At 35.3% G+C, this 22,386-nt stretch overlaps 1 protein-coding gene across 4 annotated transcripts in view; it reads right to left on the bottom strand.

The window, feature by feature from the left end:
• ZWILCH (zwilch kinetochore protein) overlaps nt 1-22,386 on the bottom strand; it is a 33,564-nt gene that overhangs the window by 3,775 nt on the left and 7,403 nt on the right. For 2 of the 4 annotated variants that reach the window (XM_079128801.1, XM_079128802.1), the window contains exons 5-17: nt 20,745-20,944; nt 18,509-18,579; nt 17,613-17,768; nt 16,196-16,267; nt 14,570-14,663; nt 14,066-14,115; nt 13,444-13,543; nt 10,050-10,129; nt 8,354-8,510; nt 7,842-7,870; nt 4,924-5,060; nt 3,543-3,638; nt 1,219-1,331 (exon numbers count right to left, since the gene is read on the bottom strand). In XM_079128801.1, the coding sequence (XP_078984927.1) occupies nt 1,219-1,331; nt 3,543-3,638; nt 4,924-5,060; nt 7,842-7,870; nt 8,354-8,510; nt 10,050-10,129; nt 13,444-13,543; nt 14,066-14,115; nt 14,570-14,663; nt 16,196-16,267; nt 17,613-17,768; nt 18,509-18,579; nt 20,745-20,944 (1,355 nt within the window). The remainder of the gene's footprint in view (nt 1-1,218; nt 1,332-3,542; nt 3,639-4,923; nt 5,061-7,841; nt 7,871-8,353; nt 8,511-10,049; nt 10,130-13,443; nt 13,544-14,065; nt 14,116-14,569; nt 14,664-16,195; nt 16,268-17,612; nt 17,769-18,508; nt 18,580-20,744; nt 20,945-22,386) is intronic. The other 2 variants (XR_013762078.1, XM_079128803.1) reach the window with 2 other exon arrangements.

Here is a 22,386-nt window from a genome sequence, read left to right as displayed (position 1 = left end):
CAAGTTTTATATCACACTCAGAAAAGACAAGGCATGATTTTAACTGATGGCTCCTGGAAAAATTCTTTCCATTTTTGGGGGACTTTTACAGTGAGCTATCTATACAGAGTCCTGACTGACAGAAGTTTCCATTACACCTGAATCAAAATATATTTGGGGGAGAAGAAGAAACATTGTCTGGAAATAATTTTGAAAGGTATCAATGAATAAAATAGAATTATTTGTATTCCCAGCAGTGGCTGATTAAGACCTCTGAATTCTTAAGACTTTGTTAGAAAACTATGAGATTTGTTTTGAAACAATCCTGGCAATATCTGAATGTAGCTGTTCAAGACCTATAGGCTCAAGAAACAACTTCGTCATAACCTGAAGATAAAAGTTTACAGATGCTGAAGGAGGAAGACTTATTAAGCCAGCTAATTACACAACTAACATGGACCATGAACGATCACTGACATAGTACAAGAAATTTTAACCCTTACCTTAGTCCCAGAGAAGACACTAGGGCAGAAATAACACAACTTTAAAGAGTGCACAGGGTGGAGTATGAACTAGCATTTCCATCTTAAAACCTATTTTTACACCTATGTCCCTACTACTTGACCTCATGTGATTAGAGTTCCCCTACCCAGGATAAAAAGGAAAAGCACACTTTCATAAGCTGGGCATGGTAGTGCACACCTGTAATCTCAGCGACCCAGGAGGCCGAGGCATGAGGATCACAAGTTTGAGGCCAGCCTCAGCAACTTAGCAAGGCCCTAATTTAGTGAGATCCTTTCTCAAAATAAAAAATATAAAGGGCTGGGGATGTGGCTCAATGGTAAAGCACTCCTGGGTTCAGTATCCAGTACCCCAAAAAAAGAACAAAAAAAGAAGCACTCTTTCATGATTATCACGCACTCAATTTTTCTAAGCATTACACTGGCACAAATGTCTGTCTGGGAGAATCAGTTTGTTTTAGCTCAGCCTGGGTAATTTAGTGAAACCCTCTCTTGAAAAAAAAAAGGGAGGGGGGATGGGGATTTAGTTCAGTAGTAGAGTGCCACTGGTTTCAATCCCAAGCAATGCCAAAAAAAAAAAAAAAAAGTATATTTGCACTCAGTTCAGGAAAATTATTTAAAAGTAAGCACAAGAGCTGTATTAATAATCCCTTCCAGAAAAATTTAGTTTATTTTCACTTAGAATAATTTATCTAAATAGATTACAAATCATCTTTACCAGGTTTGTGAAAATTCAGATGGTCTACAGGTGAACTGTCACTCAATTGCCAAACTGTTTTAACCTTCTTCTGACCGCTATTTATTTCTACTCTCCATTTCTGTGGCTTTTCTCTAAGACAAAAAAAAAAAGAAGAAAGAAAAAGAAAAACATTAGAAAACAAAACAATGACCAGCTATTTCCTGTTTAGTCATTTATTGAAGTCCTTATGGGATAAGTACTGAAGAAGAGAAAAATAGGTCACAACTTCCATTCTTGAGAATTGCAATCAAGAGAGGAAAAGAAACAAGAATATAAATAATTTGACAATTCAATGCAAAAAACAAACAAACAAAAACAAAAAGCAATAATGAAACACTGTTAGAGGACAACAGAAGGCCAGAATCTGACTCAGTCTGGGGACTGCAGAGTTGAAAAAGAACCCTCAGGGATTATGGCATTTGAATGAGTATAAAACAATGAGTTAATTGAGCAGACAAGGTCTAAGATGAAGAAATGACACATGCATGGGCACCGAGAGGTGAGTGTGAAACATCTGAAGAAAGGCAATGAGAGCATCCCTGACTCAAAAGGGAGGTGGAGTATGTGGCATCACCTGGGCCAGAAAGGTAAAGCAGCCAGGCACAGACCACATCAGGGCACGGGAGCACTGTCCTAAAGGTAAGAGGGAGTCACTTAAGCAGAAGGAAATCACAAAAGGATGTGTCCATTTTAGAAGATAACTTTGGCAGTAACATTGAGAAAGATAATGTCAGTAAAGAGAATGGTTAGGAAAGAGGATTTTACCACAGTTCAGTACGAAAGATACAGATGTAAAGAAAGTAATGATGATGTGAAGAAAGGGCTGAATTCAAGTGGTACCAAACAAGGGCAGGACTTTGTAACCATTTATTTTATTTTTTCCATTTCTTTAATTGGTGACTTGGTAATCATTTAAAGGAGGGAGTATAGGACAACAATTAGTGGAGACTAAGTCTCAGGTTTCTATTTTAGGTATTAGGAAGATATTAATGGTGGTCACTTGAAAGAAGAAATGCAGGAGGAAAAAGGGAACTAGGGGCTTATTGTTATTTTAACATTTTACTAATTTTTAACTAACTAAAATTGTGTAAGTATACAACATGATTTGAAATATATACACATTGTAGAATGGCTAAGTCAAGCTGATTAACACGTATATTACCTCATAGTTACCATTTTGTTGGTGAGAGTATGTAAAATCTATTCTAGTAGTTTTCATAAGTACAATAATACATAGTTGCCAAGTTGTACACTAGCTCTCCAGCAACTGGTTCAGTATTAGATTCTAGACTAACTATACAACACTGAAGCTGGGGATTCACATCTAATAGGCATTTAGAAACTTGGGTCTGGAGCTCAGGAGAAGCTGAAGACAGATTATAAATTACCATTAGCCCAGAGGAACTGAAGCCTTGAGTATGAAAGCAATCATCCAGGGAAGACAGAAGGTCACAAGAAAAAAGAGCAAACAGGAGAGTTCTGGTAAAAATGCACATATAAGAAGCAGGTTGACCAAGAACTTGAAAAAAGGATTCTCAGTCGGAGGTGGGCCAGAGAAGTAGAATTAAAGTTAAGACAGAATGCATGTCACAAAAACTAAGGAAAAAGACAGGTTTAAGAAAACTATAATGCTAAACACCAAAAAGCCTATAGGTGCTTACTGAAGAGAAAACTGGTGGCATGCAAAGAGCTAAAAAAACATTCTTTTACTGAAAAGCATCCACTGAATTTGGCAATGAGTGGCCCTTGGGGACTGTTACCTGAGCAGTTTCAGGGGACGGATGGGGGTCTGTCTAAGGAAGAACTAAATGGAGGATATCAACAGTGGCTGTAGTATGAAAGAAACGTCAAGTATTTTCTATGTGGAGGGAAGAATCAGGGGAGACCATCACTTGTAGGAACCTCAGTGCCCAAGCAGATAACTAACCCATCACCTCAGCCTCACAGTTCCTACCTCCCCAATCCCACATTCTCTTTCCACTACCACAGCCATACCCTTGGCCTTGCCACTCTCCTGATCATTTCCCCCCCCAATCTGTCATTTCCTTTCTGGCTCTACTTTCTACTCTCTTCTGTGAAGAATTTCAAATTGAGAACAAAATGAAAACTATAGAGGCTTGACAATCTAAAGACAGCTGATACAAGGTCTGGGAGAAAGAAAGGGAGAACTACTGGACTATGGTAAGAGAATGGGGGACAGATGCGGGTTTCAGAGGGGAAAAGGTCTGGATTACATGGGGTACAGACACCAAAATTGCCAGGAATCATGGCTGGACTTAAGGCAAAATTATTAAATTGCTTACCTTTGATATAAGTTTTTTACAGCAGCTGGTCTAACTGGCAGCTGAAAAATGTGTTGCTCATCAAGAGGATTTTGTTTATAGTATTTTATGCAGGATCTAAAAAAAACAAAATCCTCTTTCGGAAAAGAGTCATTTGCAGTAAAGGCTTTCTTTAGAATACCAGAAACACTATACTGAGTACCACCTACTACAACATCAATAAATGATTTCAGAGCTGTAAAAATAAAAAACAAAATGGCATCTGCCCAACTAACTTAGGTTTTTTTTTTGTTTGTTTTGTATTGGGTATTGGATCCAGGGGTGCTAAGTCAAGCACTTTAAAAAAAATTAACAGTGGACATATTTCTCATAAATATAAAAACATGCTTAATATGCTTCAGTTGAGCCTAAGTAAAGGCTTAAGTTGGGAGAGAGTGGTATCAGAAACACAAAAACATAATGAGGTAGAAGAGAGACAAAGACATGCCCTCCATGGTTTGCAGAGTCTGGGGTATGAGTTAACTCAATTATACTACTGATCTTTAATGAAAATAATTCTTCTAGGTTCTGTAAAAACTAACAATTTCAAACCTTTCTCTTTATAATTGAGGCAAATTCTAAATTTGGAAAAGGTTCAATGGTTCATTTATTCATTGTTTGAGGCCTCTAATAGATGTAAAACACCAGCATTTACATGTATAAGGATAATTCCAAATTGTTCTTAAACTGTTCAGAATCTCTAACTACAGCAATCCAACTGACAGAAATCCAGTAATACTATCTGATTTCATCTAGTTATCATATAGATGGCTGATAAGTCTGACTCAGATTTATAGTGATGTAAAGAAGAAACAATATTTATTAAACACTTATTAAGTGCCAGGTACCTTATACACATTATATAATTTAATCCTTACAACACACACAGGAGGTTTAATAACCTATAATGGATCTAATGATCCTTTTCATAGATGAGGAAACAAGATTCAGTGAGAGGAATCTTCCTAAGAAGTTAAAAAGTGATAGAGTCAAGTGTCAAATCTGATTATTTTGACTCTAAAACCCTTTCCTTCCTATGATATTGACCTACAACCATACTAATGTGAAGACAGGGTGAACAGGTTCTATCCAAACTGGCAACAAAACCTACATATTTTGGCTGCAGGTTTTCAGAAAAGAATACCTACATTCCTTCTTTGTTTTCCAGAACTAGGGATCAAACCCGGGGCCTTGCACATGCTAGGCATGTGCTCTACCACTAAGCTACATCCCCAGCACTTTCAATTTTATTTTGAGACAATGCCTCACTAAGTTGCCCAGTCTTGAGATTCTCCTGCCTCAGCCTCCCAAACAGCTGGGACTCAGAAAAGATGTTGCTACAAAGTAAACAATAAATACTTACTGCATTAAAGAAAAGAGGAGCTCATGCTGAAGTCGAATGAAAAGCATGCAACTAACTATTATTTCTAGAATATGGTGAAGTTTTTGAACACGATAAACCTGTTCTTGTATATCTACTGATGAAGAAATGAAGTATTCCTGGAAGGAAAAACAGTACAAAAAAGGACTGAAACTGACCAAATTATGCTAGGTACATATATGAATATATCACCGTGAATTTCACCTTTATGTGTACTTTTTTTTTGGTACTTGGAATTGAACTCACAGGCACTTTACCACTGAGCTATATCTTCAGCCCTTTTTATTTTTTTATTTGGAGACCAGGTCTCACTAATTTGCTGAGAGCGTTCTTGAACTTATGATACTCTTGCTTCCGCCTCTCAAGTCACTGGAATTACAGGTGTGCAACACCATGCCCAACTCCCACCTTTATGTACATCTAGAAGCATTAATTAAAAACAAAACTACAAATAAGTAGAAGGAAGATCAGTAAGGTAAAGGAAGGGAGATGGGGGAGGGGGGAGAGGAGGGAAAGATGAAGTGGAGTGGGGGAACTGAAGTGGAGCAAATTATGTTCTATGCGTGTACAATTACATAAAAAATGAACACCAGTATTATGTATAACTATAATACACTAATAAAAACAAAAAAGAAAAAAGTATAATCAAAACAGGGAGTTAAAGAATAAGCAGAATCTGTTGGGTGTGGTGGTGCCTACCTGTAATCCCAGCAACATGGGAAGTTGAGGCTGGAGGATTACAAGTTTAAATTCAGCCTCAGCAACTTAGGGAGGCCCTAAGAAACTTAGCAATACTCTTCTCAAAATAAAAAATACAAAGGTCTGGGGATGTAACTCAGTGGTTAAGTACCCCTGGGTTCAATTCCCAGTACCCCTCCCCACCAAAAAGAATAAGCAGAATCTTTGCAAATATGGTCTCTATTCCTAACTCAACTGTAAATAAAGTCTTCACCAGGACTGTTCTAAGCAAAAGGTTACACATATTTTCTAGTGAAGACAAATCACAGAACTGCTTCAACAAGGGGCCCAAGTGGGCCCCTTACTTCCCAGACGGAATGAATGGCAAATCCATAATTTCACTATACTTGCTAAATTGATGTATGTATCCACCGCTAAAGATAGTGAACCTGAAGTATTGAATAATTAAGCAAGTGTTTTTTCTTTCTATCTTTTTTGTACCAGGGAATGAACCCAAGCACTTAATCACCAACCTACATCCCCAGACTTTTATTTTTAATTTTGACACAGGGACTTACTAAGCTGTTTAGGGCCTTGATAAATTGTTAAGGCTGGCTTCAAATTGAGATCCTCCCGCCTCAGCCTCCCAAATCACTGGGATTACAGGCATACACCATCATGCCAAGCTAAGCAAGAGTTTTGATAAGATTCTACTTTCACTTATCATTGATAAGTTGGTATAGCCTTTTGGAAAAGAATATTGGCAATGTATGCCAACATCGTAAAAAGGTCACACCTTCTAATCCCATTTCTGAAAAGACAGCCTAAGGAAATAGTTCATGGTAAATATGGTGGGCAGGATTTGACGACAGCTACCAAGACTCAAGCCTCCAGTACACATCTTGTATAATTCATTTCCCTTGAGTTAGGCAAGAACCTATGGAATTTTACTGCCACGATTAGGTCACGAATTGACTATGAGTGTATCAAAAGGGAGATTATCTCTTGGTCATTATAATAACCAGATTAGGGAAGCACTTCAGAAGAGAGCAAAGCCTTAGAGATGCTTCTGCTCACTCTGAAGGAACTACCATGCTATGGAGAGATGGGCCATATGGCAAAGACTGAGAGTAACCTCTAGGACATGAGATTGATCCTGAGCCAATATACTGAACCAATACATTAAATTCACAATTGCTAAACTATGGAACCAATCTAGGTATTCTTCAACAGACGAATGGATAAAGAAAATATGATATATATATACACAATGTAATGTAACTCAGACTTTTAGAAGAATGAAATTATGGTATTTGCTGGTAAATAGATGGAACTAGAGACTATCATGCTAAGTGAAATAAGCCAATCCCAAAAATCCAAAGGCCAAAAGTTTTCTCTGATATGCAGATGCTAATTCACATTAAGGGGTGTGGGTGTGCTAGGGAAGAATAGAGGTGCTTTGAATTAGATAAAGGGGAGTGAAGGGAGGGGAGGGGTATGAGAGTAGGAAAGATAGTACAATGAACCGGACATTACTATCCTATGTACGCATATGACTACATGACTAGTGTGATTCTACGTCATATACAATCAGAAAATAAGAAGTTATATTCCATTATGTATGATGTGTCAAAGTGTACTCTATTGTCACGTATAACTAATTAAAACAAAACAAAAGAACATCCTAACTGGGCATGATGGCACACGCCTATAATCCTAGTGATTTGGGAGGCTGAGGCAGGAGGATTACAAGTTCAAAGCCAGTCTCAGCAACTTAGCAAGGTCTTAACAACTTAGTGAGATCCTATCCCCCACTAACCATCACCCCCGCAAAAGAAAAGCTTAGGGATATGGCTCAGTGGTTAAGTGGGCTCAATCCCTGGTACCAGAAAAAAAATTATAAATTTTTTACAAAATAATTCTTTAATACAAATGGGTTGACAAATATAAAACATATCTCCTTTATAGGGTTGAAGGCATTCCCTAACTATTCTAGATAAAGAGTTGTAGCAGTACATTGGCTAGAGCAGGATACAAACATGTATCAGTATCAAAAATTTATAAAGAATGAGAAATGACATTGAGCAATTAATTTTTCATCTGTCTTACTAAACAGTAATAGTTAAGGGTATATCAAATGTCTTATTGATGTTTCCTAGAGCACATTACACAGACACTTATAGGTAGAAAGAAAAACCAATTTTAGATTTAAGAAAACTCACCAAGTGATTCAAAGATGCAAGTTCCTGACCTATTGAGAAAAAAGACATATATGCAAACCAGTTTATTACATATTAAGGAACTTAAGTAAAATTTCATAGTTCATACATGAATGAGATGATCAAGCTAAATACTTCCTCATAAAAGACCACTTTTTCTGATATATTACACCATAAAATATATACTAATACTACTCTAAAACTGATCACAGCTTGCTCTAATAAAAAGCACCAAGCATTGGGTGTTAAAACAGCATCTCATAAAAGGATTTTTAATTCACTAAACTCACGAAATCTCAAATGTTTGAACTACAAGCAAACAAACAGAAACTATAGTTATATTTAACATCTTTTCAAAAATGGTTCAGAGAAGAGAAATGCTTGTTTCACAGTAATCCAGGGGCAAAGCCAGGACTACAAATGACTAGTGGCAAGTAGAAAGATAAAATGTGAAAATATCTATGAATGGTAACTGGACATGCATTTTAATGTTTTGAGCTGGGAAAGGGACTTACCTACGAAAAAACTAATGTAATCTTTTTTTAGTTTGTCCAAGCCAATTTCCAAAAGCATTTGAAGTGGAGTAGTCCCACTGAGAGAAACTGTTTCCATGGTTCCATGATAAGACTGATGAATGAGCTTACTTAGTAGACTGTTACTCCCACTATGGAGCTAGAAATCAAGAAAATTTTATAAAACAATAAATACATCTAATATGCAAAAGAGAAGTAAACTGCATTAGCTATAAAATAAAAATTATAACCTTTCATTCTTCATCCTCTGACACTACAGTTTCTAAACTGTAGTGTCAGTTTCTAAACTGTCGTTTCTACTTTATTTGTTGAAAAATTCAAAGCAACTAAGAAAAGAGTTTAAACTTACCACCCCTAAATGATAAGCTTAAGCTGCAGGGGAAAAAAAACTGTCCCTCAACAGCCCAGGCATATATCATAAGGAATTCCTGTATGGCTATGATATCCAATATAACTTGATAATTTGCAAATTAAAAGAACTATGAACTTATAGATTTAATGAGTTCCAAATGTTAAACAATTCATTTTAAACATATAAAATGTGTCACTTTCCCACTATTTTCTATTAACTCTCTTTTAACTTTTATCACAATCTTTTGCATTTTTTAAATGCTTTTAGTTATAGATGGACACAATACCTCCAGTTTAGTTCATTGACATATGTGGTGCTGAGGATGGAACCCAGTGCCTCATGCATGCTAGGCAAGCACTTAGCTGCTGAGCTATAACCCCAGTGCCCCCTTTTGCATTTTTTTAAATAGTTTCACCTGATTTGCACTCACTGTATACAAAAGAATCTTACTTGTAAATATCTTAAAAACACAGAAACTCTTAACAGAAAATTACAAATAACCAAAATTAAAATACCTAGACTCACTAATGCCCAGTTAAGCAGAGCCTTTGTTCTGAAGTGTACCTCTGTTCACACATAAGGTGGCCTTTTCTTGGGGGGAGGGCTGCTGGGGATTGAACCCAGAGCTTCACACATCTATTAAAGTTTTTAACTTTTATAGTCATCAATTGACAACCAAGTTATTTAAAATTCCTGTTAAAGGAGGAATCTTTTTGTTTCTAACTTTTAACTTAGCTTTTCCTTCATTGTAAAAATGGTACAATTTCAGTGTGGAAAATTTGTTAAGTACAGAAATGTAATCTGAAAAAGTTACTTATAACCCTTCTGCCAGAGTTGACTGCTGTTAAGATTTTAGCATGCTTGTTTTCAGATTTTTCTAAAATTTACATTTTTTTACAACTGTGTATACTCCTTTCTTTTTACTGAACATTATAAACATCTCTCCACATCATTTGTCAGCCATTATGTACTTTGCCATTCCATTAACAAGGGGAATTTAGGTGTTGTATAATTTTTTGCTACAATAATGAAGCTATGATGACCATTCTGAAATATACAATCTTGACACATATTTTTGTTAATGAGCGTAGGGTGGATTCTGTCCAAAGAATGAATGGTTCAAAGATCATGCTATATTTTGAGGATCTTAACACATCTTTAAAACTGCTCTTAAAAAGACTATCCCAGTTTTTATTCTCATCACTGATATGTGGAAATACTTACAGGATAGTTAACAATGACAATATTAGTAGCTACAGTTCCTGTGTCCTTACCCATCATGCTATGTCACTGAGAATACATTCTAGCACATACTATTCAACCTACCCATGGCTGTATATCACCATGTTGTAGACTCTGGATGATCAATGTGAAACATTTCACCAAGTCTTGATATGAAACCACACCTTCAAAACCAAGGCAGACACATTATTTTCATATTTCCATAGAGCAAAAATGTCATTAAACTTAAGGATACACAAATGAATTAGAAGATAAGAAACTGTACTTTAGAGATGGGGAAAAGGAAAAACTTTTAAAGGGAAAAAAGAAAAGAAAGATTTCTAAAGTAAAACACTGAACTGAAATTGCCAGAAAATAAAATATTAAGCAAAATATTAAATACTTTTGACTGTTCTAATAATTATAATTTTATTAGGCATATATTTTTGTTCATATAAATATAACATAATCCAGGGGGTGGTACATGCCAATAATCCCAACAACTGGGGAGGCTGAGGCAGGAGGATTGTGAGTTCAAAGCTAGCCTCAGCAACTTAACAAGACCCTAAGTAACTTAGAAAGTCCCTATCTCAAAATAAAAAATAAAAGGACTAGGGATGTGGCTCAGTGGTTAAATGCACCTGGGTTCAATCCCCAGTACCAAAAATAAATAAACACATAAATAAAACATAATGCAAAGTCTAATACTTTAAAAAGCAGAATAGACATAAAATTGCTTTATCTTAGTATAATTCTTGAGCAGTATATGCCAACGTATTAGAAATGAATTTAATATACAAAACCAGATTTCCCAGCTCAACTCACAATAGCAGAACTACAGAACCAACCTAGATGACCTTCAACAGACGAATGGATAAAGAAAATGTGGTACATATATACAATGGAATATTACTCAGCCTTAATGAAGAATGAAATTATGGCACTTACAGGTAAATGGATGGAACTGGAGAATATCATGCTAAGTGAAATAAGCCAATCCCAAAAAACCAAAGGCCAGGAACAAGGCAGGGATGCCCTCTTTCACCACTTCTATTCAACATCGTTCTTCAGACTCTAGCCAGAGCAATTAGACAAACCAAAGAAATTAAAGGGATATGAATTGGAAAAGAAGAACTCAAACTATCCCTGTTCGCTGATGACATGATTATATATTTAGAAGAACCTGGAAATTCCACCAGAAAACTCTTAGAACTCATAAGTGAATTCAGTAAAGTAGCAGGTTACAAGATCAATGCTCATAAATCCAATGCATTTTTATACATAAGTGATGAATCTTCAGAAAGAGAAATTAGGAAAACTATCCCATTCACAATAGCAACGAAAAAAATAAAATACTTGGGAATCAATCTCACAAAAGAGGTGAAAGACCTCTACAATGAGAACTATACAACACTAAAGAAAGAAATAAAAGAACACCTTAGAAGATGGAAAGATCTTCCATGTTCTTGGATAGGAAGAATTAATATTGTCAAAATGGCCATACTACCTAAAGTGCTATACAAATTCAATGCAATTCCAATTAAAATCCCAATGACGTACCTTACAGAAATAGAGCAAGCAATTATGAAATTCATCTGGAAGAATAAGAAACCCAGAATAGCTAAAGCAATACTTAGCAGGAAGAATGAAACAGGGGGTATTGCAATACCAGATCTTCAACTCTACTACAAAGCAATAGTAACAAAAACAGCATGGTATTGGTACCAAAATAGAAAGGTAGATCAATGGTACAGAATAGAGGACACAGACACAAACCCAAATAAATACAATTTTCTCATACTAGACAAAGGGGCCAAAAATATGCAATGGAGAAAAGATAGCCTCTTCAACAAATGGTGCTGGGAGAATTGGAAATCCATATGCAACAGAATGAAACTAAACCCATATCTCTCACCATGCACGAAACTAAACTCAAAATGGATTAAGGACCTCGGAATCAGACCAGAGACCCTGCAGATTATAGAAGAAAAAGTAGGCCCAGATCTTCAACATGTCAGCTTAGGACCAGACTTCCTTAACAGGACTCCCATAGCACAAGAAATAAAAGCAAGAATCAATAACTGGGATAGATTCAAACTAAAAAGCTTTCTCTCAGCAAAGGAAACTATCAGCAATGCGAAGAAAGAGCCGACAGAGTGGGAGAATATCTTTGCCAATCATACTTCAGATAGAGCACTAATTTCCAGAATCTATAAAGAACTCAAAAAACTCTACTCCAAGAATTCAAATAATCCAGTCGACAAATGGGCTAAGGAAATGAATAGACACTTCACAGAAGAAGATCTACAAGCAATCAACAAACATATGCAAAAATGCTCAACATCTCCAGTAATAAGAGAAATGCAAATCAAAATCACCCTAAGATTCCATCTCACCCCAATTAGAATGGCGATTATCAAGAATACGAGCAACAACAGGTGTTGGCGAGGATGTGGGGAGAAAGGTACACTCATACATTGCTGGTGGGACTGCAAATTAGTGCAGCCACTCTGGAAAGCAGTGTGAGATTCCTTAGAAAACTTGGAATGGATCCTCCATTTGACCCAGCTATCCCACTCCTTGGCCTATACCCAAAGGACTTAAAATCAGCATACTACAGAGATACAGCCACATCAATGTTCATAGCTGCTCAATTCACAATAGCCAGACTGTGGAACCAACCTAGATGCCCTTCAATTGATGAGTGGATAAAGAAGCTGTGGTATATATATACAATGGAATATTACTCAGCCATAAAGAATGATAAAATTATGGCATTTGCAGGCAAATGGATGAAATTGGAGAATATCATGCTAAGTGAGATAAGCCAATCTCAAAAAGCCAAAGGAAGAATGATATCGCTAATAAGTGGATGATGACACATAATGGGGGGAGGGAAGGGTTAGTGTTAGGGTTAGAGTTAAGGTTAGGGAGGGGGGCAAGTATGAAGGAAGGAAGCTCTGTATAGAAGGAAAAGAGGGGTGGGAGAGGTGGGGGGAAGGGAAAAAATAACAGAATGAATCAAACAACATTACTCTATGTAAATTTATGATTACACAAATGGTATGCCTTTATGCTATGTACAAACAGAGAAACAACATGTATCCCATTTGTTTACAATAAAATAAAATTAAAAAATTAATAAAAAAAAAAAAAAAAAACCAAAGGCCAAATGTTTTCTCTGATAAGCAGATGCTGAGCCATAGTGGGGGGTGGGGGGGTGGGGAAGGGAAGAATGAAGGAACTTTGGATTGTACAGAGGGGGGTGAGGGGAGGGATGGGGTGGGTGAGGATGGGAAGGATGATGGATTGAGATGGACATTACTACCCTACATACATGTATGAAAAGAAATTTTTAAAAAAAATTATCACTGTCAAAAAATAAGTTAATGAAAAAAAATGTTAAAAAAAACCTTCCACATAGACTAGTAGTACACACTGCATTATTTCCAAAAGATTTAAATAACAAAAAAAAACTTTAATCATGGTGGACACCTACTGCTGCTCATTTTACACCAAAGTTGTTCAGCAAAATCAAGATCACCCCTCACTGTGATAAGTCCAGACCTATCAACTGCAGCAGTGTCGTGCTTCACCATCTGAAAAAGAAGTTTCAGAGAATGTCAATTGGTTTATTTTTAAAGTGAAATAGCTTAAGTTTTTAAATGTTGCTCTGAGACACTGCAGATTTATGAACAGAGTAACATGAATATATTTTCTACACCTTTTCACTCACTGATATCAAGACACACAGAGACTTGAAAAACTAGAGTTAAAATTGTTTTAAAACTATAATGCCTAGAAATGAGTATTCAGTTTTATTTCCACATGGTAATATTTATTAAATTATCTCAGTGTCCATTTTCCTTTTCATCAAAATGAGACCATATCTAGTTTTAATTAATAATACCTTATTATGGCATAATAACACATCATTTTAAAGTATATACTACAGCAATACCATTGTATAGTATATCAACATATTCATTTCTCTGTAACTGAGTAGCTTAGTAATATATATGAAACTGTACCAGATCCATTTGAGATAAGACAAGGTAACAGCATAAACAAACTTCCAAAGCAATTCCAGTGTATATTTCTAACTGATAATAATCACTTACCTCTGTGTCTTTTTTTGTAGAATCACCAAATCCATCCAGCTTATTTAAGTCTAGAAAGTGGTGAAAGTTTATTAATTTGATTTTTGTTTTCCAGCTTTCCAAATTATTTTCATCCTAATCCTATTCTCAACTGGCAAATGGGAACAGTAGAAGTGTGCAATTTAACAAATTACCTAACTCTGCAGTGGTAGTAACAATAGATAACCATCAGGAAGGGGTGTGAGAACGAACATGAAAAGTCCCTGACACACCATGTTGGACACGTGGTAGGTGCTCAGGGTACTATTTCATCAAAGAGAGAACTTCTATTTAAATATGGCAAGTGTAAATTCTCACTTAAGAAAAACAAGAGTGAATTAGGAGCTCCGCAGGGGCAATTTAGCAAGACGTCTCAAAAAATAAAAAATGAAAAGGGCTGAGAATATAGCTCAGTAGTAGAGCACCCTGGATTCAATCTTCAATACCCCATTCCCCGCGAAAAGAGTGAATTAGGAAGATAAACACCATTCAGAAACTCCTGCACAAGTTCAATAGCAGATTTTGCTTCCAGAGGCTCAAGCCATTCAGTCACACCAGTCTTCAAACCATCAGCCAAAACCTATGGGAGATTTTAAAAAGCTCAGAAGCTTGTGAGCAGAAAACAAAGCTCAATCAATAAGGATGTATTTAGTACTATTAATTTCAGTAACATTTCTTGAGTATTTACCACATCCAGGCACTGTGGAAGTATGTTATTTAATCCTAACAAAACTCTATACATGGATACTACTTTTACCCTCGTTTCATTGAGGCTAAGAAACTTGCTCAAAAATCACACAATTATGTAATTCCAGTTAGTAAGGAAAAAGTCAACAGCACATGAAAATATGTTCAACATCATTAGAGAAATGTAAATTAAAACTAAAAGATACTAGCTATTTCCCACTAGAATGGCTATAATTTTTGAAAGTTGACAATATCAAGTGTTGACAAGGATACAAAGAAACTGGAACCTTCATACAATGCTGGTAGGAATGTAAAATGGTGCAACCACTTTGGAAAATAGTAAGTTTGGCAGTCCCTTAAGAGGTTAAACAGTTACCACATGACCTAGCAACTCCACCTATGAAATGTGAAACATATCTACACAAAAACTTGCATACGAATGGTCACAGCAGCATTATTCATAACAGCCAAAAAGAAGAAACTAAAATGTTCACCAGCTGATGACTAGATAAACAAAATGAGGTATATTTATACAATGGAATGTTATTTGGCACTATAAAGAACCAAAGTACTATAGAAAGTAAATTAGTGATTGCCAGGGGCTGGTGGAGGTGGGAAGTGAATGCTAATGGGTATAATGGGTACCAGATATCATTTAGGGGTGATAAAAATGTTTTGAAATTAATTATGTTGATGTACATCTTGGATAAATATACTAAAAAAAAACTGAAATGTACAGTTAAAATGAGTGAATTATATGAAATATAATTTATATCTCAATAAAACCATTTTAAAAAAGAAATGGGCTGGAGTTGTGGCTCAGTAGTAGAGCACTTGCCTAGCATGTGTGAGGCACAGGGTTTGATTCTCAGCACCACATATAAATAAATGAATAAAATAAAGGTCTATGAACATTTAAAAAATATTTTTAAAAATGAAAAGAAATGAGCAGGGCAGCAGCTGGATCATAACTGGCTTTATAGGTCAGGTTATTTTTAATTTCTACTGCATTAAAATGAGGCACCTTCTTGAGATTCAATTTGTAGGGTAGAGCTAAAATTACTGAAACAAAATATTCTTGAAACACATACTTATTAATCTTTAACATCAATTAAAATTCCAGTTATCAATTGCAGGCCATTTGGAATAAACTGGAAATTGACCCACATGGAAAGGGTTGGGGGGACCAATCATATAAATAAAAAGCAAACACTCTGTAGAAAATGGAAAGATTTGTAGTTATTAAAATTCTCTTTAAAATTGTAAGTACAATTACCACATAAGTAAAATCAATCTGCCCAAATTGTTAGAGTATTTAAAGCATACATAAGATTCAAAATAAATTTTAAAGAAAGTAAAAGTGATATCTGCAAATGTTTTTTATGAAAACATGAAAGTTAAGAATTCCAGAAGGAAACTACTTACGAGGAGAAATTTCAGTTCTCTGTGAAGATGATTCAAATAACCTCTGAGTTCTCCTGATTCCACTTTAATATTCTAAAAATATGTCAGTTTTTTGTCAGTTTTTGTCAAAACTCAGTTTTCATGGGCAACAGCTACATAAAAGTCTCAGTAACTTGCATTTTACACCAACCACACATTAACAAATATATGTTATAAAGCATCAATGAACTGAAAAATTAGATCAGCACCTCATTTAAAGCATTTTACCCAGGCTCTGCCATCCTGAAACAGTAACCTAAGTCCAGGCCATTGCATACCCACTCTACATGCCATAAGACAATGTTACCTACATGAACAATTGCCCTCCTCACATGCACTGCTGCTCTTCCACATGGAATTTCCAAGAGGACAGGTAAAAGAAATTTCAATCAATGTATCTCAAGACTAATAATAATAGCATTATCACACACCCAAAATAATCCAATAAATGTTCATTAGACCCCTAACTAAACCAGTAGAGCACTGTCCTAGTCAGAGGTTAAAGTTTTACAAATTTAAGACCTTACATTTTTTTAAATAAGGTCAATATATGTAAATTCCTATTACAGGAAAAGAAAAGCATAAAGAATATAATTATACATAATCCTACCACCCAAGGGAATCACTGTTGACATTATCCAGGTTTCTATACATACATTTTTTAAAAACATAACTGAGATCCTATTGTATATATTATTTTGTACATTTTCTTTTATTCTTAATAAACATTTTCTGTTATTAAGACATTTTAAAACATGACTTTTAAAAGCCTGGATAATATTTCATCATGGATATCTATTTTAACTACTTCCCCATTGAACATTTCAGATTTTATTTTTAATATTTTAGAAAGAGCTGTATCCAAGATAGAATATCTTCTACATGAATTTTTATTAGCAATTTTATTTACTTTTATTTTTTGTGGTACTAGAGATTGAACCCAAGGGCCTTCTCCCTCTGAGATATATTCCCAGTCCTTTCTATTTTTTATTTTGAGACAGGGTCTCACTAAATTAGTTGCCAAGGCAGGTTCTCAAACTTGTGATCCTTCTGCCTCAGCCTCCCGAGTGGCTGAGATTACACGTCTGTACTACCATGCCCAGCCAATACCTGCATTCTTAAGAACAGAGGAAACCATAAATCATTTTAAGTCTCCATGTAAGAGACTTCATTAATCTAGAAAACTGTGGAGTTATGAGTAACTGATGACTCAGCTCACTTGGCAAAATTTCCCCTGGATGCCCTGGTAAAACCCCAGGAGCAAGGCAAAACTTTCAGAGTTGTCCAGCCTCATACCCAGTGACTGCTGGAGCTGAAAGCGTGCAGCCCCAGCAATGAGCAAGTAAACCACCATTCAAGGGCCTCATAAACCCAAGCACAAAATTGAGTCCACTCCTACCAGAACTGCAGTTGAAGAGAGTGGGGGAATTTGAAGAATCTCATCAACAGGACTCCAGGAAATATCCAAAGTGACTGTAGTTTGTGATGGGGTGACTGTATCATCCAAAACAGTAGACTTAAAGAGCTCATACTGAGCAAAGCCTTTGGCTGTTACCTGAAAAGAGAGCACCCAGCAGACCCTTAGCACTGTGTTTTCAAACAGCCAAAAAGTCCATTTTTGCAAAAACTACTTTGATTCTTGTCCCAAAAGTAAAAAAGCACCTTACTCCAGACTTTCATTCCAAATGGAAAAATAAGACAGCTCTTTTTAAACCACAAACATTAGCTTAAAGGCAAGAAGGTACATATAGTCAGTCTTCTATATCCATGGGTTCTGCACCAACCATGGAGCAAAAATATCATTTTAAAAACTACATCTGTATTGAATATGTACAGAATTTTACTTGTCATTATTCTCTGAATAATAAAATATAGCAATAATTTACAAAGCATTTACATTGTATTTGCTATTATAAGTAACTAGAGGTGATTTTAAATGCAAAAGAGGATATGCATCAGTTATATGGAAATACTAAACACCGTTTTACATAAGGGACCTGAGCAAATGAAAAGATTTTGGTATCTGAGAAGGTTCTAAAACCAATTCCCATTGATACCAAAGGATGACTGCATCTTAGCTGGTAAGATATGAAAATAAATTTGATAAATCTAGTCATTTCAGGAGTTAAAAAAAACTCCTTTTTTCGGGTGGGGGGTACTGAGGATCAAACCCAAGGCCTTGCACATGCAAAGCAAGCCTTCTACCATTGAGCTACATTCAAAGCTTGAAGAAAACATTTAAATTAGGAGGGCAGGTCAATAACATTTTGAAAAAAGTGAAAGAGAAATACTTACAGTAGACAAGTGATGTCTTTTCTTGTGTGAATTTTTCAGATTTTCCAGACTTACAGAATAATTTTTATCAGCTATAGGACATGAAAGAAAGAAAAAATTTAAAGGCACCATTCAAAATTACACTGTTAGAGATAGAAAATTATAATGTTTTAAATTGTGAGGATATCATAATACTAATAATTATTGATATTAAATTTTAAATCACAGTGAGTGAAATGATTATTTAAATATAAAAGTGAGGGGCTAGGGTGTGGCTCAGTGGTGAGCCCTTGCCTAGCACGTTTGAGGCCCCGGGTTTGTTCCTGAGCACCACATGAAAGTAAATAAATAAAATAAAGGTCCATGGACAAGTAAAAAAATAAAAAATTTTTAAAAATTCAATAGCACTGACATTTATTCATTCATGTTAAGTCACCTGAAATGATATCTGTTCCATTTAAATGCTCATTAACGTCAATGGCTAAACAAATCCATTTCAATAAATACTCAATATCCCACATAGTTAAGTCACTTCAACAGTCTCATGACAACTCCCACATCAAAATAGTACTTTATTTTGTAAATTTTGACCGATTATTACTCACTTTTTTTTTTTTCAGCTGTCAAGTGTACACAGTGAAAAATAATTTTAGTTAGATGGGTGATATGCCTGGAAATAAATTTCTTAAACTCCATATGCATTTCAAAACTGCTGGGTCCAAAATCCATTTATGAACTCCAGGGCTGCCAGTGTCATGTGCAGCATATTAAAACTACACTATTTGAATAGCTTATTAATTCTGTATAAATCAGGTCAAGCAATGTGTCAACCTATAACAGACTGTGCACTTTAACTAAACATGGCAAAATAGTTACTCTTTTGAAGTTTACATTATCATTTGATGTCAAACAATGAAGCAAATCCCAACAGTATATACAAAAACAGCTTTGCATTTACAAAAGATTGTTTCCCATACTGATTAATCCAGGCAGCTAGCTCATTGGTTTATGCAACTTTATTAAATAAAAATAAATCAATTACTAACAGAGCTATTAGTTGATCACTCATCCATTCACAACTTTCATCATGTATTCAGTGCTATATTAAAGAGTATATTGGAAGATAGATTAACTAATAGCTCCAAGTCTCCTAACAATTTAAATGAAAATTACAAAATGTTTTGAGAACCTATTTTGGAATACAAAGGGTGTTTGACTTCCAATTTCCACTCTCTGTAGAAGAACAGGTCATTCCTTTATTGACATGCATAAAACACCTCACTTTTTCTGTTCTGCTGATGCAATAAATTCAATGCCAATTCTCTAGTCACATCAGCTATGAGCATAAAATATATCATGAAACCTCAAATCTCTAACAGTGGAAGGTTTAAACAAGATGGATGTTGCTAGAATAATGCTGCTTCCTTTGATGTTAGAGCAGAGAGGAATGGTTTAGTCTCATAACCAAGTCAGAGTGAAGACACTGGCCACATAATACACATGCTCCATTTTTTAAAAAAATTCTGACTCTCAGGCAACTGTTCTCTTGTAACTAATTTACAGTTTCTAAAAGCAGCTATTGTCCAAAGCTGGAAGAACTTAAAGTTGTCTTGGAAGAGCATGTGAATGAATGGAGGGAAGAAAACAAAAAATAAAAATTAAAAAAGAAGAGCATGTGAATGAATGGAGGGAAGAAAACAAAAAATAAAAATTAAAAAAGATGAGGTCTGATAAGGGAGCAGCCGGATAATAAAATCAAAAAGGAACAGTAATTTAAAGTTTATTCCAGCTAAAAAATTAAAATAAAAATTAAAAAAAGTAAAAGTGAAACAAAGGTCAATACCACCATCAAAAATGTAATTAAAGCTGGGTAGGGTGGTGGATGCCTTAATCCCAGCGACTCAGGAAGCTGAAGCCCTAAGGAACTTAGTGAGACCATGTCTCAAAAATAAAAAAAATAAAAAATATGATTAAATATCTACTATGAGATTGGAATTATTATGTTCAGTTCTTTATGCTCTAATACAAATTTCTGAAAATATACAAATATGAATCAAATGAAACATGAACAAAACAGGCATAACCTCCTGCCCAGATTTTTTTTCTGGAATCTTCCCTACATGCTGCAAGTTTAACAGTGGAGTAACTTCATGTAATTAACTGAAGTCCCACTGTGTGTACTTCCCTTTAATATCAATTCTCAGTAAAAATCACAAAACACTAATTATACAAATAAATACAAAGAGTAAGCACTCACCTTTACAACTAACCACATATAAGACAATTCCTGTAATACTCTCATTTGTTGTGATTAGCTCAGCTCCTAGCCAACAGGTACTTTCAGGATCTGAACCATCACATCTAATCCAAAGGGGAGGAAGGGCAGTGACTGGCTGATTCATCTTCAAATGGGTCATATTAGGATTGTGAGCCATGGTGTAAAGTCCAATTAACTGCCTTGAAAACAAGAGTAAGAAGAAAAAATATTAGGTAGAGAACAAAATCAAGAATTTTCTTTTTGGGCTGAGGGTGTAGCTCAGTAACACATGCTTAACATTGGAGAGGCCTGGGTCTGATTCCAGTACCATAACCAAAACAAAAGTGTTAGGCCCTGGGTTTGATGCCTAGAACTGCAAAAATAAATAAATAACTTTGATTTAAAATAAAAGTAAAAAATAAAAAGTAACACCATGCCAGGTGCAGGGTGCACGCCTGTAATCCTAGAGGCCTGGGAGACCGAGGCAGGAGGATCATGAGTTCATAGTCAGCCTCGGCAAAAAGCGAGGCACTAAGGAACTCAGTGAGACCCTAAATAAAATACAAAATACAAAATTAAAAAATAAAATACAAAATAGGACTGGGATGTGGTTCAGTGGTTTAGTGTGCCCCTGAGTTCAATTCCCAGTACTCTGGCAAAAAAGTAACACCATACTTAGTCTCATAAAAACAACAATTTGGAAATGAAATAGCAAGATGTGTAAGTATACATATATGTATATTTCACCCAGAGATGTGAGAATAAGGCACACCAATTGATCAAGAAACACAGACACAAAGTTAGAGTCCAAAATGGATGGGAGCAGCTACTAATGGTGAAGGGTGAGAATGGAAATCGGGTATGAGAGATCATCTAAAGAAATATAAGGGGCTGAGGTAGTAGCTCAGAGGTAGAGTGCTTGCCTAGCATGTGTGAGGCACTGGATTTGATTCTCAGTACCACATATAAATTATTAAAATAAAGGTCCATCAACAAAAAAAAAAAAAAGAAAGAAAGAAAGAAGTAGGAACCAATAAGCACACCACAAGACATTCCAAGTCATGTGTCACTTGGATACTTAAGGAAATCAGAATATGGTCTCTGAATTAGATACTAATATTATAATTATGCTAAAATTTTCAGATTTTGATCACTATTCTGTGGTTACATAAGAGAATATACTTGTTCTTAGGAAGTACACAGTGAAGTGTTTGGGGATAAAAGAATAAAAGCTTTTTCAGTATAACATCTCCACTTCATTTTAAAAAATTGCATGTGTATATGTGTGAGTGGTATGCATATTTTATACACAGTTAAGCATAAGCATATTCATAACATGCATATGTACATACACTATAAATATTTTAATAGTTACACATTGTATTAAAAATGACAATATATAATTAACAACAGTTATATTGTTCTATACACATACATATACAACATGTATACTGCTTTTCATGTATGGATCTACAAGGAGGGGGAGAGATTAGAGAAGAGAATTGCAGCAGATTTAGCAAAATAAAATAATTGGTGAATTTAAGGGTACACAGAAGTTCTTGTACTATTCTTGTAACTTTCTAAAAATTTGTAAGTATATCAAAACTAAAGGTTACCCACAAAATGTGCTTAAGTTTCTGTT

This window comes from Sciurus vulgaris (genome assembly GCF_902686455.1).
Source record: "Sciurus vulgaris genome assembly, chromosome: 2".
In the NCBI taxonomy this organism is placed as follows: Eukaryota; Metazoa; Chordata; class Mammalia; order Rodentia; family Sciuridae; genus Sciurus; species Sciurus vulgaris.
The sequence above is the reverse complement of the archived record's forward strand: the minus strand, read 5'-3'. Positions and strand labels throughout refer to the sequence as shown.